General features: G+C 54.5%; 1 protein-coding gene across 2 annotated transcripts in view; it reads left to right on the forward strand.

Annotated features, from left to right (window-relative positions):
* The window catches only part of DLGAP2 (DLG associated protein 2), a 274304-nt gene extending 259549 nt beyond the window's left edge, over nt 1-14755 (forward strand). For both annotated transcript variants that reach the window (XM_081129834.1, XM_081129835.1), the window contains 4 exons: nt 1681-2090; nt 6246-6337; nt 11019-11171; nt 12113-14755. In XM_081129834.1, coding sequence (XP_080985960.1) covers nt 1681-2090; nt 6246-6337; nt 11019-11171; nt 12113-12331 — 874 coding nt within the window. In that variant the 3' untranslated portion in view covers nt 12332-14755. The remainder of the gene's footprint in view (nt 1-1680; nt 2091-6245; nt 6338-11018; nt 11172-12112) is intronic.
* Nucleotides 14756-17587: the final 2832 nt, after the last annotated feature.

Consider the following 17587-nt stretch of genomic DNA (forward strand, 5'->3'; position numbering starts at 1 on the left):
CCGCCCGAGCCTTGTTTCTGCGAAAGGCAGGGGAGTGACTGTCCCTGGAGCAGTTTAGCATCTGTGGGAGCAGACGGGCTGACAGCGGGGACTCGGCGCATTACCCAGAGGGTAAACAGGCCCAGGTGAAGCAGGCGCGTGTTGCCTCACCTGACGATGTCAGGGTGAAAAGAAAGACCCAGGGAGACAGGACGAAGACGGAGGGACCTCAGCTGTATGGTGACTGCGTCACTTAGAAAGAGCTGCCTCCAACTCCGGAGGACAGGGTGTCCATCACCCGGGCGTCATCTTTAAACCAGAACAGGGTCGTTATTTTTTAGATGTTTTTACTGATTCAGAGAGAGGAAGGGGGGAGAGAGAGAGAGAGAGAGAGAGAGAGAGAGAGAGAGAGAGAGAGAGAGAGAGAGGAGAGAAGCATCGATGATGAGACTCATTGATCGGCTGCCTCCTGCACGCCGCCTGCTGGGGGTCGAGCCCACAACCCGGGCACGTGTCCTGACCAGGAATTGAACTGTGACCTCTTGGTTCCTAGGTTGGTGCTCAACCACTGAGCTATGCTGGCTGTTTTATATTTAGAATAGTATATCTTGTAAATTTTATAAAAACCCAGTTTTTGAAAAGCTTTCTCTTTTTATTGATTTTAGAGAGAGGAAGGGAGAGAGAAAGAGAAACACTGATGTGAGCAACATCTATTGGTTGCCTCCAGAACGTGCCCTGACCGGGCATCGAACTCACAAGCTGGTTCTGTGCCCTGACGGGGAATTGAACCTGCAGCCTTCCCGTGTACAGGACCATGCTCCAACCAACTGAGCCGCCTGGCCAGGGCTATGAAACCCATTCTAATCACCACGGCATCTTGAACTTCAGTCCATACCTAGTTGGTATAAGATTTTCACTGCAAAGAAATTCAGACCACAAAGTAAAGGCCTCCCAGGTTCCCAGGAGACCCCTCAGCACATGGACTCTTCTGCTCCTGGGACCCAGCCCCCTGCCTTCCATCCCCAGCAGCGGCTGGGTCTCAACCCCTTTGCCTCGAGCATAGTAAGTGACAGATCCACTCCCCAGCTGCAGTCACAGCTGTGCTGTCCGTGGCACCCGTGGGTGGGGAGCCAGATGTACAGCTGGGGTGCAGTTTGCATGTGCAGATGACCACAGCTCTCAGCCATCAGCACCTGAGCTCCGATGCTGAGCCCGTTCCTGCCGGTCACCTTGCTAGCAGGTGTGTGGAGATGGTGACGCCCTGCTGAGGTCATAATTCGTGTTCATGCGGGGAATGAAGGACTCAGTGGGCAAGATGCTTGGCTGTTCAGACGGGAGAAGACACCTGTGCCCTGACATGTGACGTGGGGCGTGGCCACAGCTCAGCAGGCGACAGGCGTCCCCACATAAGAGAAGCCACTGGGGGGTTGCGTCTCTTGGAGTCCAGGGACCCTCATGTGTCCCAGGAAACCTAAATCTTCGGGTGTCGCCTAGACACTGAGACTTAGGTAGGTGTCAGAGGTTCACATTTGCAAAGTCGAGTGTTCTCCCACCGAGGGAACAGAGGTCAGTGATGCAGGTGAGCGGGGATCTTCCCGAGTCGAGTCGTTAGCGCTGTGGTCAGGGTTTGTTCTCAGCTGTGCTTGGGCCTGGTGGCTCCACCTCATCTCAGAAACCCCCACCTTCCTCCCCCCTCTGCAGACACGGGCGTTTCAAGCGCTCCAACAGCGTGACGGCGGCCGTGCAGGCCGACCTGGAGCTGGAGGGCTTCCCGGGACACGTGGCCACGGAGGACAAGGGCCTGCAGTTCGGCTCCTCCTTCCAGCGGCACTCGGAGCCCAGCACGCCCACGCAGTACGGGGCGGTGAGGACGGTGCGCACCCAGGGGCTCTTCAGCTACCGAGAGGACTACCGGGCGCCCGCGGACACGGCGAACCTGCCGCCGCCCGAGCCCTGGCTGGAGCCGGAGGCCACGGAGAGCGGGAGGATGTCGCCCTGCCGCCGGGACGGCTCCTGGTTCCTGAAGCTGCTGCACACAGAGACGCAGAGAATGGAAGGCTGGTGCAAGGAGATGGAGAGGGAGGCGGAGGACAACGACCTCGCCGAGGAAAGTAAGCGCTCGGCCTGGGCTGGCCCGTTGCTGGCCTCTCGTAGGCCCAGGCCAGGGACCGTGTGGACGGGGGGTGGGGAGTTCCCTGACACGGTGTGAGTGAGGGTGGTGAGCCCCCACCCTCACCCCCTCCAAGTCCCAGGAAAGGAAACCACAGGTAAGTGGACAGAAATGACGCTGAGGCACCCAAGGGCCCCGTTCTGTCTGTCAGGTAGCCTGGCCGGTGGTCCTGGCAGAGTTCTTGGCACATCCTCTGTCTCGGAGCCTCGGTCCAGCCCCTGAGATCCCCCAGCAACATGGCCTGGAGCTTTCCCGCCGTTTTCCAGATTGTTGCCTTCCCGAGTGTGTAAGAAAGGGCTTTGCCCGGCCGGTGTGGCTCAGTGCTTGACCGTGAACCTGCGAACCTGGAGATCCTGGTTCGATTCCCGGTCAGGCTCATACCCGGGTTGCGGGCTCGACCCCCAGTAGGGGGCGTGCAGGAGGCAGCCGATCGAGGTTTCTCTCTCATCATTGATGTTTCTCTCTCTCTCCCCCTCTCTCTGAAATCAATAAAAACGTCTAAGAAAATAAAAATAAAATGAATAGCTTTAGCTTTATGCCAAACAAAAGTTGTTGCTGAGGAAAGTCCGTCGGTCAGGGAGGTGACAGGTGCTCCTGGCTGTCCGACCCCAGGGTGACCAGGCCTCCGTGTGACTCCTGCCCAGCTGTGGGCAGCACAGATCTGCTCCAACCCTGGTGGCTCAGTTTCCAGCCCTTGGGGACACGCATTTCTCAAAGGACAGGGCGGCCCCGAGTTTCCCCGAAGCTCTGCCCTCGGCTGTCATGTGAGATCCGCAGCTCCCTGAACAAGGTCATCGCATCTGATGGATTTATTATCCGCCAGCAGTGCCCGGACAGTGTCTGGCACAAAGCCCCTGCCGCCGAGAGGTCAGGGCGGGAAGACCTGGGCGGTCCCGTAACCAAGGACATTCACCTGGTCGCAGCCTCCGAAACCCGGGGCGTCCTTCTGCCCGCAGGGGGGCTGGGCCATGGCCTGTGCACTCCTCCTGTACAGACACCTGCTAAGTTCGATTTTCCGTGGGTCCCTTCCCACTGCTCTTTAATCACTAAATGCGACTGTGTTGCCCTTAGCCCTGGACACAAAGACAAAGAAGCGACCCACGTGATACCTTTGGGGATTTTCTTAATTTCTCAAGTTGGCCGCTATCTGGATCTTCTTGTGAACAAAATGACAACACGCCCTGGCTGGTGCGGCTCCGCGGTTAGAGCATCGGCCCATGAACCAAGGGGTCTCGGGTTTAATTCCCGGTCATGGGCATGTACCAGTTGCAGGCTCAGTCCCCAGCCCCACTCGGGGTGCGTGCGGGAAGCAACCCATCGATGTTCCTCTCCCTCCCCCTTCCACTCTCTGGAAAGCAGTGGGAAATGTCCTCAGGTGAAAATTAACGACAACACACACGTATTGTGTAGCTCTTCTGCGTGCTTAGTAATCAAGTTTAGATATTTCTCTAGTGATTTTTAAAAGGTAAGATAGCTCTTGAGTCTAGGCCTAATTTTAAGAACAGATACAGGGTTATTGGTTATGAGACCTTCAGAAAGTAAAGATGAAATTAAATGGCTTGTGAAACCAAAATTATGAGGTCCGACTGTTGAAATTTGCATTAAATGGAATAATTTTCCCCAAAAAACTATAATTTTATAATCACAGTTCCCTGAACTGATTGAGTGAATTTAGAGTCACTCAGTCCTCTGTGGTTAATAAAACAACCGTGAGCCCAAATAAATGCCGGCGTGAGTGAGGTCACAGTTCTGCAGGCTTCCTACTGTTAACACAGACGTAGATCACTGTGGAGGGTTAGGGATTTTTTAGTATTAATTATGTTAAACCAAGTGGGTAACTGACATAAAGTGAAACCCCCACCCAAAGTAAGATGTCTTCTGAAATAAAAAAATCATTCCAAAGCCACAGCGATCTTATTTGCAGGGACGCACACGACGAACTCCATGGTGAGGTCTCTCCAGAGGTCTTGGGAAGTTCTCTTGCCTCAAAACAACTCTGCCCTGAACAGTTAATAATCTAAATAACCACGGACTTAGAGAGCTGGGAGGCTTCAGTGATACCCTCGTCCAGGAGAGCCAGGGAGGGGCCCAGGCTCACTGGGCACATTCACACAGCCAGGGGCTCCCCGCTCTGTGTGGAGCGGCCACGACCTCCGGGTGGGGGCAGAGCCGGCGCACAGACTGTCGCGGCCACAGGGAGAGTGGAGAGCACACAGCCCCGGTGACCGGTGAATGCACAGGCCACGTCCTAAGTGGGGGGCGAGCAGGACACGGGCCTGTGTCTGCAGTTCGCCCAGGATGTCCGGGATCAACAGAGAAGGTGACAGTGAGGGTGGTTCTGGGCAGGTCAGCACTGTGTCCACCGCGGCGGCCGTAGCCTGAGGGACAGCGCTGCCTCCTGAATTCCAGCAGCGACACATCTCTTCCCCAGAACACGTGGACCTCCTTCAGCTCGAGACCTTGAAGGGAGATTTGAGGAGACAGCGACCCCCAAATCACTGCAGGAATCCCAGAGCAGAGGGGTCATAAATATTCAAAAGATCGCATCAAACTACCTGCAAATTCCACAAAAACCCAGTTCAAAATCCGAGAGACGAGCGGTGTAAATGTTGTCCTGAGGCCTCACGGTGCGTTTAGACGGAAGCGGGGAAGGTGGGAGCCGCCTGGGAAGTAAATGGGAGGAGCCCGGAGCCAGTCGGTTTCTCCCACACCCGAGGCAGGTCGCCCGGGTCCTTTCGCAGTCGCATTCTGATGGGCGCTGGTCCTTATCTGCAGCGCTCGCTCGAAAGAACCTGTCTCAGCTCTGACAAAACCGGGGAAGAAAATCAATTGAATTTTCACTGCAAATTCTTGGCAACCACAGGAAGCCAGGAAGTTGAGACAATCGTCCCCTCGGCTGAGCCGCAGAGCCTCCCACTGTGCACCGTCCAGTCCTCGGCACCGTCCTCGACAGTCACTGTCCCTCCCCAGCAGTGATCAGTTACCCCCGATGGTCACTTCACTATGTTAAACGAGCACCAAGAAGCTGCCGTCTGCCCACGTGGTGCCAAAGACCATACACTGAGGCCCTTTAGACTAAAACCCCTGTTGAGTGGCATTTTCAGGAGATGGGGCTATGAGGGTTTAAATCTCCCAATCGTGTAAAACTGCCTGACTTTCTAATTCCATCCGAGGACGCCTGGGCTCCATGAGCAGTGAGCGTGTTTGTCACTTCTGTATATTCCTGCAGCAAGAACTCGATTAAAGCGGGTTCTCTAAATGTCTTCGTCAGCCTGCAGGCGATAGGGGTTTACAGGTGGAAATTCAGTATTTTAAAACTACATGTTTTAAAACCAAAGGTAATCCCTGCCCTCGGCCGCAGCAAGACCAGAGCCCCAGAGGATTAAAATGCGAACCAAGTAGGAAGTGGCCCCTCCCAGATCGCTGCGGCCCCACCTTCCCCCTGGGGCGCCTGAACCCTGCCGCAGCACCTCCCTCACCTCCACCCCATCCCCTTCCGGGCTCCCCGCTGCCTCCCTGACCCCTCCCTCCTGCTGCCCACAGATCCGCCAGGGAGGTGGCAGGATGGAGGCCGGGGCGGCAGCCCCTGGGGCTGGACCGAGGGCCCAGGTAGCAACGTGCAGGACGACCTACTGTTCGGCTTCTTTTTAAGGCTGAAAGGCTGCCAAAGTGTTACACATTCCACTCTTTTGTTGTTAATTCGCACCCAAGGATATTTTTTCCATTGATTTTTTTTTAGAGAGAGTGGAAGGGAGGGAGGGAGGGAAGGGGGGAGAGAGAAAGAGACATCGATGGGTTGCCTCCCGCATGTTCCCTGGGGGGGGCGGGGATCGAACCTGCAACCCAGGTACATGCCAAGACCCTGAGGTCCACAGGCCGACGCTCTAACCACTGAGCCACACCGGCCAGGGCTACACGTGGTCATCTTTGCGTTTCCCTCGTGAATCAGGAGCTGAAAAGCATTTACTCCGGGGACAAGTCCGAGCAGCAAATGCCGAGCCTGAGTCTGAGGTAACGGGACGGCTGACTCTGTAGGACGGACTCCCCGGGGCTTCCTGATTGATGGGCTTTCTTCCTGCTTGTCTGTCGTGAACAGTCCTCGGCAAGATCAGGAGCGCCGTGGGGAGTGCCCAGCTGCTCATGTCCCAGAAGTTCCAGCAGTTTTACTGGCTCTGCCAACAGAACATGGTGAGTGGACCCGGCCCACCTGGCGCCGGGGGCTCGGTGCCCGTCCTTCACAGGCTCTCCGCCGCCTCGTTTGTGAAGACGCCTGTGAGTTTGCAGACTGTTGAGTGAAGAGAGGGCACTGCCCGGCTTTGGACGGTTTAGCGGGGCAGCCAAGGCCCCGAGGGTGCCCCACAGGGTGTTGGTGGGAGAGGGTCGGGGCCTGCGGGAGCCGGGGGCCCCTGTGGCCTTCGCACTTGGGCTGCCTGCCCTGAGCCTGAGGAAAGGAAAAAGTGAGCGGCTGTTAAGGCAAATGCCACAGGCGAAGGCCATGAGATGAGGCAGCCTGACCACAACACACCAACAGCCACACTGACAGGGACTAGAGAGATTTAGAAATAACTTGGGCTTTATATTTTAGTCAGGAGTGAAATGAACCTACCGTTGATCTAGACTAGTTAATACTAAACTTCGTTCTGATGCTCCTGAAAATCGGAGGGAAAGAAAAACCATATATTTATATATATGCATATTAATATATGTTTATATATACTTATTTATATGGGAATATTTATATGTATGTATGCTTATATACATACAAATATATAAGCATTTCTATTTATAAACAAACATACATATATACACTTATTTATATATTAATATTTATGTGTATGCTTATTTATATATAAATATAAGTATTTCAACTTGCAAACATAATTATACATATAAATACATGTGTGCTTATTTACACATCGATGTATAAGTACATGTGTGTGTGTCTGTGTGCATGTGTTCACATTTCCTTATCTGACTAAAAATACTCAATACTATTTGGAGGAACAGCTGACTAGTATTTGCGTCACTTCATAGGCCGTTCTGTACTCCATGTGTTGATTTCTTCCAGACAAACACTTCCACTGAAGTGCAGACAGTCGCTGCTCAGCTCCCGAGCAGCCTGCTAGGTGGCTTGGCTGCTTTGGTTCTTTAATTTGCAAGGAGACTGAATCTAACACATGCTCTTAAGCATCAAAGGGAGCATAGCACCCAGAGTTGGCAATTCATCCCTTTTAATTAGGACCATTTAAAAGTATGTTTCCTCTGATATTTTCCAATTAACCCTGTTAAAGTTCACCATGAAATTACCACCCTCTTGTTGAGACATGAAGTTACCGTCAGCGTTTAACAGGGGGAGCAGGGAGCTCGGAGTTCCCTGAAAGACACGTGTCGCTGCAGCGACGGTGTTGTCGTGTTTACCGGGCGCACTCTCGCCTCTGTCAGATCTGCTTAATCATCTGTAGAGGGTGACTGGGCATTAAAGAGCTTGGTGCCACCACCCTGCGTTGGGTGAGCTCCCGTCACTGTCTTGGGGATACACTGTCCAAGGCCCCTCCCTGTCCCAGAGGCCCACTGTTCTAGCTTATAAAACGGTCATGTTTTCTCTTCCGGAGCATCTAATATTAGACTTAAAAAGCATCCATCCTGATATTTTCAATGCCTCTTATACATGTCTGATTACATTTTATGTTAACCTTAAAAAATCCTTTTGCGTTTTGGAATATCTGGTGTGGCTGCTTCCCTTCCTGTTGGTGTCTCTCGGGATTAGACAAAACAAAACAAATTAAAAAAACCCTGAAGCAATTGCTGGGGAGTTGAGGGGAGTCTGAGGCCGCCTGGCTGGGGAGAGGTGCTCAGCTGCAGGCAGCTGCCTGGGTCTTCAAGCCGGACGGGCCACAGCCTCGGTACCAACATTGCTACTTGCTGGGAGCTTTAGGGTCAGTAACTAGTTTTAAGTCAAATAAATGACCCTAGAAAAAAGCCCGAACCTGCCCAATGTTTAGGATGCGCTGAAGGGAGCAAACGTTCTTCAAGGGAACCGGTGTGCAGGTCACTCATCACATGATGACTGTGCCGATGATCCTGGGAGGGGTCTGGGTCCAGACAACGAGAAGAGTCTGCCCTTGGAGTTGTGGGCGACACGTGCGCTCCTCGGACCCGCAGCTCGGTCCCGGCCGGCTCAGTAGAAACCTGGAGTGGCCTCAGACCCACTGGGTCTCACTCGACGTTTGGAGCGGGCCACAGTCCTGTGTGTGCCCGCGGGGCGCCCAGCCCCTCTCAGCACCGCTGGCTCGAAGAGAGATGGGGGAGCTGGGGGCATCAAGTCCACGTCAGGGCCCCTGCTGTCAGAGCCGGGAGCTGTGAGACCCCATGTGGCTGCAGTTTCACAAGGACACTCAGCCGAGTTTGGTTTTGCTGGGGAAGGGGCAGGGCCTGGCACCCGTGACATTTATAGGAACGTATAAACGCACCGGGGGATCCGAATGAGCGGTGGGCACAGATGCACCCCTCCCCCAGGCCCTGGCAGTGCCCCTTACGACACAGCCCAGCCTCTGCTCCCAGGGAGCTCAGAGGACGGTGCTTCCTCAGCCCGGGGCAGGTGCCCGCCCTCGGGGGGACTGCGCCTGGACCGCAGGCACGACTGGGGCCCAGCCATCGATGCCTGGGACCTGCCAGGAGCAGCGGCCGGCACTGTGCCAACCCTACAGCCAGAGGACCTTCCTGGCGCCCTGACGTCAGGAGGGCACGGCAGGCTCCCCAGAGACTCTGATGAGGACAGCGCGTCCTTGGCAGGGAGCCTTCCCGGGCCCGCGGGGGTCGGATCCACAGGCTGCCATCGTGGAGACGGGCAAGGCTGCCATGGGCCCCTTCCCAGCAGAGGCCCAGCTGACTCGGGAGTGAGGGGACCCGGTGCCCAGGGCCTCCTGCAACCTGCCGGCAGCTCCTGGGCTTTGACGGGCCGAGGGTGCCCCCTGGTGGGTCAGCCCTGGAACAGCCTCCCGCCCAGGAAACGGACAGTCACGGGGCAGGTTCCTACCCTCAGACTCACTGTTCCCACAGCTGCCGCCAGGCTGCTTTCTGCAGAAAGGGACTGGGGTCGAAACTGAACATTCTGACACGGATGTCAAACCAGGTTGCTGTCGACCAAATGTCTGCGTCCCCAAATTCACAGGCTGCAGTCCTCACCCCCAGGGTGACTGAGTCAGGAGGAGGGGCTTTGGGGGGTCACCGGGTCATGAGGGTGGAGCCCAGTGATGAGGTCTGTATCCCCATGAAAGGGACCCAGCTTCCTCCCCCGCCTGCCCTGTGAGGACCCAGGTGAAAAGGGGGAAACGCCTCTTGCAGCCCAGGAAGAGAGGCCCCCCGAGACTTGGACCCTGCCCACCTTCAGCCCGGGCTTCGGCCACCAGGTGGAGGGGAGTCCAGGCCTGTTGTTTCTGAGTCTGGTCTTGCTATTTCTGTTCCAGCCACCCACACAGACTGAGACCAGGTTAAAGGAAGTTTAAACCAAACCAAATTGAAGTTCCCGTTGTGCTTAATGTGAGTGACTTAGAGAAAGCTGAAAATTGCACGTATCAAGCCAGTTCAGATAAATATTTACCCACCCGAAATTCCTCTGACTGTGTAATGAGACAGGCCCTCCCCGATCAGGGAACTGCTCGCCAGCCGTCCTAAACCCTTCACCCAGGGCTTGCAAACTCACACACCCACAGGCAGGCCAGGTGCCCAGCGAGCAGCAGCCTGGGGATGTGGGGCTGCGGGGCCAGAGAGGTGGCCATGGCCGTGGTTCTTGGCCAGGGCTGTGAGGGTGGGAATGGCCCAACAGCGAGCCCTGTGATGGAGGGAAGTCGCCTAATTTTAAATGAAGACAACCCACTAAATCTCTGTCCATCAGGCACTGTGTGGAGAAATAAACGGACCTGGGCCCACACTCGTCCCACAGCTGCCTTCGGTGGCTCTGGGGGCACCACCCACCCCTCCTAAGTGCAGAGAACCAGCCGAGAGATCATCTCGTTCCCTCATGTGATTTAGTTGCCGGTCCTCTCAGCGTGGGCGCTAACGTACATTTGTTGGCTGTCGTTGCCGTCAGAGTCAGAGCTGAGGGACAGCTGCCCTGGTCATGGCCTCCGAGGTCTGGGCAGACCCTGTAGCCCCTGAGCAGGCACCAGTCTTCCCACCAAAACCACGGCCCCGTGGCTTCTGTGAAGTGTCGAGCACGTGAACAGTTTACTATTTGCCACCATTCCCAGGTTCTAAGGAAGCATGTTCAGCATGAAACAATGAGCCGATACAATGAACAATATATGTTTTTAATAGACTTTATTTTTTGGAGCAGTTTTAGATTCATAGTTAAATTGAGATAAAGGCACAGATTTCCCACATCTCTACCCCCCGCCCCATGCACAGCCTCCCCACCATCACCAGGTGGGACATTTGTCACCTCTGATGGACCTGCACTGACATGTCATCCTCACCAGAGCCCACAGTGTACATCAGGGTCGCTCTGTGTTGTGCATCCTGTGGGTTTGGACAAATGTGTGATGACCTGTGTCCATCATTCTAGCACCACACAGGGTAGAGTCACTGCCCTAAACCCTCTGGGCTCCGCCTGTTCGCCCCTCTACCCACCCCCATGGCAACCACTGATCTGTCACTGTCCCCATATTTCTGTCTTTTCCAGGATGCCACAGAGTTGGAGTCACACAGTGTGTAGCCTTTTCAGATTTTAAACTGTCAGCAAATACTTGTGTAAACTGGGCCCTCGTGAATATTTGTGTCTAATTGGAATTCGGCTTCTCCCTAGTCTGCTCCCCCAAACCCCCCCCCAACCCCTGCCAGCTCTGGCTCTAAATCTGCTGTGAATTCTCAGGACCCCAGCGCCATGCCCAGACCCACCTCCCAGGACCTGGCAGGCTACTGGGACATGCTCCAGCTCTCGGTCGAGGACGTCAGCATGAAGTTCGATGAGCTGCAGCAGCTGAAACTCAACGACTGGAAGATGACAGAGTCTCTGGAGAGAAAGGTGAGTGTGCCCTGAAGGCCGTCCCCCCACAAGCCGCCCTGCAGGCTCTGCCTGCACTGGTCTGCTCCAAACACAGTGTGTCTCTAGGTCTCTGGTTAGCAGTGCAGGGTCAAGTGTGTGTGTGTGCATGTTTGTGTGTACACGTGTGTGTGCATGCATGTGTGTGCATATTTGTACGCATGTGTGCACGTGTGTGTGCATGCACCTGTGTGTGCATGCACCTGTGTGTGCAGGTGAGTGTATACACGTTTGCATGTGTGCATGTGTGTGTGCACATACAACCTGGGGTGCAATTCAAGTCAATGGCCTTTGGTAGTAACATTCTCTCCTATTGCATCTCTTGGTCACGGACAATTCAGAGAAGACACCAAAAATGACGGACGGATCTAGTCCCGTTTCTCATAGGGATCTATCCTCTGAATTATTTTCATCCAACTTCTCTGGGTCGTACTAAGAGGATTTCCCACAGGGTCTCAATGTCTGTCTCCTACACAGAGAAACTTCCTAATTGTACATCTGCAGTTGAAAACAAGACACTTTGAACTTTATCGATACTTTGGTTATGTAAACTTCCTTCAGCCTTAAAATAGGCTGAAATGTCCCCATGAAATTTGAACCCTGCAGTTTTATTTCTCCCGTAGGATAGTGTCTCTGGTAGGGCTCACAGACAGGTGTGAATTAGCAACAAGCACACTGGCTTCCTAACCCCTTCAGAGACGTTCTGAGCAAATCACATCTAGATTTTTCTAGACCGACATTCCTAAAATAAAATGGTAAAGGAAATAAATTCGGCAGACTTTGGGGCAGTGGCGACGGGCACGTAGCTGAGGGGGTGTCTAGGTAATTAGAGGGAAAGCCAGTTTGTGTGACCGTGACTCACACGCTCCCAAGTTCATGGCCGGGTGACCCCCTGACGCCCACAACTGTGTGATACTTTTCAGGAAGAACGGAAGGTCCCCCCTCCAATACCAAAGAAGCCCCCCAAAGGGAAGTTTCCCATCACAAGAGAGAAGTCCCTGGACCTGCCCGACAGACAGCGGCAAGAAGCCCGGAGACGCCTGCTGGCTGCCAAGCGGGCCGCGTCCTTCCGCCAGAACTCGGCCAGCGAGCGGGCCGACAGCATCGAGATCTACATCCCCGAGGCCCAGACGCGGCTCTAGGGACCCCACGCGGCGACACCACCCGCCCTCGCCCTGTCCTCTCAGCAGACACCTGCACAGGTGGTCCCCTCCCTGTCACCTTGTTGCGTGTCTCCACCCTCGCCGTGCGTTCTGGGCGCCGGTGGTTCCCAGAGCCTGCCAAGCTCGCTGCCAGGACGCCTTCTTTTTTATCGACCGGATGGTCTGGCTCGCAGTCAGCGGCGATGGGCGGGCGTGGGGACCCCGGACTGGTCCACTCTGCTCTTGGGAGAGCAAGACACACCTCTGGAGATGGGACCCAGCTCACATTTTGTTATTTCTATTTTTATAAATTGTGAGATAGAGGCAAGAACAACACACAGGTACAAACGGGTTCATCTCCCCCTCTCCCTGGAGGCACTAGACCCCCTCGGCAGGCACACAGCCTGAAGTGCAGGGGAGACCCCCCCCCCGGCCTGGGGCTGCTCCCCCAGTACCCGCTGACCCACCTCTCAGTTCCTTGTGCCAAGTTTATGCTAACGAGACGTCATCTCTCCTGCCACCAAACTCCCTGCCACTTGCTTCTCCATAACCCAGAGGTTCAGGTCCGACCCTGGGGAGGGTCCAGCACCATCAGAATGTGAGTGAAATGTCCCTTCACCCAGGGGGTGCCGAGGGAGCAGGCGGCCCCCTCCCAGAGCCTCTCCTTCCCTCGTAACTCACCACACGCGGGTCTGTCTTTCAGTTTCACCCTTCATGCTACCTGTGGTTTTTTTTAATAGATGTGTATATATATTCTCACACAGCTGTCAGGTGACTCTTCAGGGTATCCTTAAAAAAAACACAAAGTTTGCTTGTTTAAAACAACAGTTGTGATGTTGTAAAAGGTTTAAGGAATTCGAATGTGAATGTGAGCGGCACGTCTCAGATTCGCGGTTTACGCTTGTGCGCCTCCGGCCTGCCCCGTGCTGCGCGGCACCGCTGAGGTCCGGGGTCATTCCCGCCCGGTTTAGACGCCACGGGAAAGGTCGCACGGGGCGACCTCCAGCCGGGGACTCTGGTGACCGGTTTTCACGGGCCTGATTGGCCTCCGAGAGCAACAGGACGGACTGAAGAAAAGGCTTTGTTGGCGTAAATTCTGACACCGTGACCGGAGGAAGCGCCCATCAGATTGCTCCATTTGATCCCACGCTCAGTCCTCCCTGTCCCTCACGGCAAACGCGGGATTTCAGCCACGACAGATGTTTGCACCGACGCCACATCTTCCGTCTTCCGTGGGCTGCTTCGGGCAGGGCTCGGCCACGGCGGAGCCGCTTCCCGGCCCCCTGCTGTAGCACTGTGTCCCGCCCGTAACGTGCACTTTAAGCCGCGCCCGGCCCTCTCGCACCGGGTGCCCTGCCCGAGCGCAGTGAGGAAGCGGCCGGCCCCCGGCAAGCCTGCAGGCCCCCGTCTCCATCCCACCAAGCATGGGCTTCCTCGGAGCACAGTGGTAGATACTAAAGCATGTCTGGCTTCAAAGTTTTACTTTTTTTAAGCTCAGTAGTTAAGAAATTCCCTGTAAGAACACCACCCTGTAAATTGAACCTCATATCTGGTATATATTTTACCAAACAGCCTTAAAATATATTTGGAAGCAAAAATCAGTACGAATGTATATCCTTGAAAAATGCAAAAAACAAAAAAACAAAAAAAAACATTTCCCTGAAATATTCTTCTATAATGAACCCTATTTCCCTGGAGTGTCAAAGCATTTTTCTACCTAAATAAATATCTAAATCCAGAGTAGTGCACAATAACAACGCTTCTTCTATACTCACTAACCTATGTTACAGACACATGTATTTGCAAGTATTGGCACTTTAGACTTTAAAAATGTGCTATTTAGGATGAACCGCTCTCTAGAAAGAGCCACGGAGAGCAGAGCGATGTAGAGCCCTGGTGGAGGCGTGAGAATTACGTGCACGCCAGCCGGCGCACACGTGTGCCCCCTGGCAGCTGGTGGGTCTCCTCTCACGTCCTTGAACTTGTACAGAACCCTCAACGACAAATTATAGAATGAGACAATAGTTATTTATTTTGGATCCCAGACTCTCTAATCCTGACTTGGATGAACGTATTCACTGGATTTGGATTAATTTTTTATGTTTTGTATGCTCATTTTTATCTTAAAATCCCCCAAAGTCTTGGCCTAAACCACCCCTAGGTGAGCAAATTAACCTACCACGGGATGTGGCAGAGGCCACTGATTTGAAGTGGGGGACGTGGAGGGACCGGTTCGGTCCACCGAGTCCCAAAGAAGGCTGTGGAACGGCCGCGCGGACGCTGGACCCCACGGAATGTTACCTGCTCACGGGACGTGACCAAGTGCAATATGTTCAGTTCTCACACGCTGACATCCCCTCATGAATGCAGAGATAAGCCATGTTTACGTATTTATATGTAAAGAAAAATAAAACTGTTTAGCATACTTGTGTTAGTCAGTCAAGCTGATTTATTTCCAGCAGGCACCTGAGGCAGAGCTCTACGGTGGTCATTTTACCACATTAAAAATATAACTTTAATGTGAGATGATACATAAATGTGAGGATATGGTTGAGAAGGATAATGCACCATGTTCCATGAACATGATTGTAAAGGAGGGTGGCGTCCTCTGGGCTCACAGGCCTGCAGTCCCTAAGGACACGGCCGGCAAATGTTCAAACTCAAGTGCTACTTAGAAACCCTCCCCACAGCCGGGAGCTGCCAACAAGCCGAAGGCTTCCCTCAACTCCCAGCATCAAAAGTAGAACCAACAGGGTCCTGAAGTTTAGCAAAACCCGGGAACAGAGTGTCGCTTGTTGACGGTGGTTCGTCCCCACTCCGTCTGTGACCCTGTGTCGAATGTAAGGTGGTTGGTCTCAGAGACAATTGGCACCATCTCCCCTCGGCAGGTTAGAGCCCAGCCTAGAAGAGTGTGTAAGAAATCAAACTGCTACATGGTACCAAAAACTTACATTTTTGTTTAGAAGGGAGTGTGGTCAATGTTTTCACCTCAAGATCGATACTAAAAACCTGCAGGTTAAACAGAACCACCTATTATTGGGGGGGGGGGCACGGCTGATTACATTGAACTTCCCTCTTTAAAAAAATAGCCACAAACTCGGGGACCCAAAAAGTAGAGGGAATCCCCGTGCCAGCCCGTTTGGACGTGGCCAGGTTCATGCTGAGCAGACTGCGAGATTCCAGCCTTGCGATGCTTGGGCGACAGTTCCTCTTGGGGTCTGGGGCCCCTTCTGCCCCGATTCTTGCCTTTCTCAGCCCACACTGAGCTGCCACTCTTTCTGTTACTTTAGTTACTTAGGTGTTCGCTCCTGTCTCCTACATTTGTCAGGCCCTGTGGGCACCCCTGCTCCCCCAGGATGGACTTCTACTGGGACATTTGGTCAGAGTGACCCCTGAATGTGCATCTCGGACAGGCTCTGGTTTGGCCAACACTTTGGTGGCCAAATAGGGAGGGGAGAGAGGGAGAATGGTCTTCATCAGAAAGTCTCTTTCTATGGGCAGTGACTGGATCAATCAGACCAGCCCCGTGGCCGGGGATGTGGCTGGGGGTGTGGCCGAGCACCTGGAGGACACTGGCCCACTTTCAGGGAGACACAGCCGTGTCTGACCTGCACTTTGCTGGCAGCACCAGCAGCCCTCTTCAGAGTTCTGAGCGGTTCCCAGAACCTCCGGATGCCCAGAAGGTCCCATGTGCCACATCTGCGTCAGCTTAGGCCTCTGTGGGTGCTTAGACGTCCGTGTGCCGTGGAGTGGGGGCAGCAGGACCCCCACAGGCAGGATCTGATCTGTCCCCATGAATGTGAGCGTGTTGCCTGGGTCCTGCCTCTGGCCCCCTTCTGAGAAGTGGAATGTCCTGGCCACGAACATAGAATCAGGGCCCCAGAAACTGCCTAAGTGGCTCAGTTCTCCATTTCCCATGGGTGCTCCTGTCCCCACAGCCTCTGTTCCCCTTTTTTCCTTTTCACTGAAATTTAACACACCCCTCTGGTAGCATTCGCACCGTACCCCTCGGAACCCGCTGAGGGCTTTGCTTGTTTTTATCTGCACATTTGTTAGCGCTGTTTGGAAGTTTTGGTGGGACCCAGGGCTCCAACCCGTGAAAGTAAGAGAGAAGACCACAGGCGTAAGGTCCTGGGGGAGCAGAGGCCTCGGCTGGCGCCTGAGGTGGCATCAGACCTGCACCTTCTCGGCCAGAGGCTCGTCCCCTGACTTTCACTGCGCTGACGGTTGCCATGAATGGTGGGCAGTGAACAGAAGGCTGGGGCCGTGGGGCCTTTTCCGCTTCATGCTGAACGCCTGTCAGCACAGTGGCTGCAGAAGGAGTTGAAAACCCATGAGATGCCCAGAAATCTCTAGACGGCGGTGAAACCACCACTTCTGGTTGTACATCAGCAGCAGGCTCCACGTCTCTGCCTCGCGTCTCCAGTTTCCACCCCGTAGCATGAAGATCAGTGAGATCTGGCTCTCAGGACCTTTGAGCACCTGGGGAGCAGGAGGTGGTTACAGGTGAGGGGTCCCCATCCCAGACTCGGCCTCCGCGGGGCGGACGCAAGGTCAAGTCAGGCCATAAACCTCTGGGACTCGGGGCGGCGGACACGGGCGATCCTCGGAGTGGGTCCCAGCCACAGCCAACCGCAGACGAAGGTCGCAGAGGTGTGGAGGTGAAGAAACCACCTCGGAGCCTTTCTCCATTTTTTTCTGGCTGAGATTTCAAGTGTTTCTGACGCTTCCACCAGCAGGAAGCAGGTGCCAGCCCGAATCAGGCAACGTTTTCCCCGCGGCTGGGGCTCAGCTGCACCAGAGACGAAACGGAGAGTGAGCCGAGCGCAGGCTAAAGGGACGCAGAGGGTCCCGGGGACCCCGAAAGGTCGCCTCCCGCCCTCCCACGGACACACGTGGGCCCTGTCTGCACTGCTGCCCTGACCCGGCGTTTCTATCCAGCATTAACCTGCATTATTCCAAGTCTCCATCTAAACGCTAGACAGGTGGCTTCTCTGCAGAGGAGATGGTACTTACCGACAACACTGCTTCTTACGTGATTTTGTACAAACAGACGGAGGTGACCCGGGTTTACCTCCCTCCTCTTAGGTCCTACGTGACTCCTCTTCATGGGTGCTTCTTCCAAACCCCAAGGTCTCGGGGGCCCCAGCGTCCGCGCCCCCACGCGAGGGAAGGACAGACGGTGCCGGGCTTCGTGCAAACGTCGGTACAAATGTCCCTCTTCCGAGGAGACCGCGGTGGCCACGAGGGGACAGC

The sequence above is a fragment of the Miniopterus schreibersii genome, assembly GCF_964146895.1.
Source record: "Miniopterus schreibersii genome assembly, chromosome: 2".
Taxonomy (NCBI): Eukaryota; Metazoa; Chordata; class Mammalia; order Chiroptera; family Miniopteridae; genus Miniopterus; species Miniopterus schreibersii.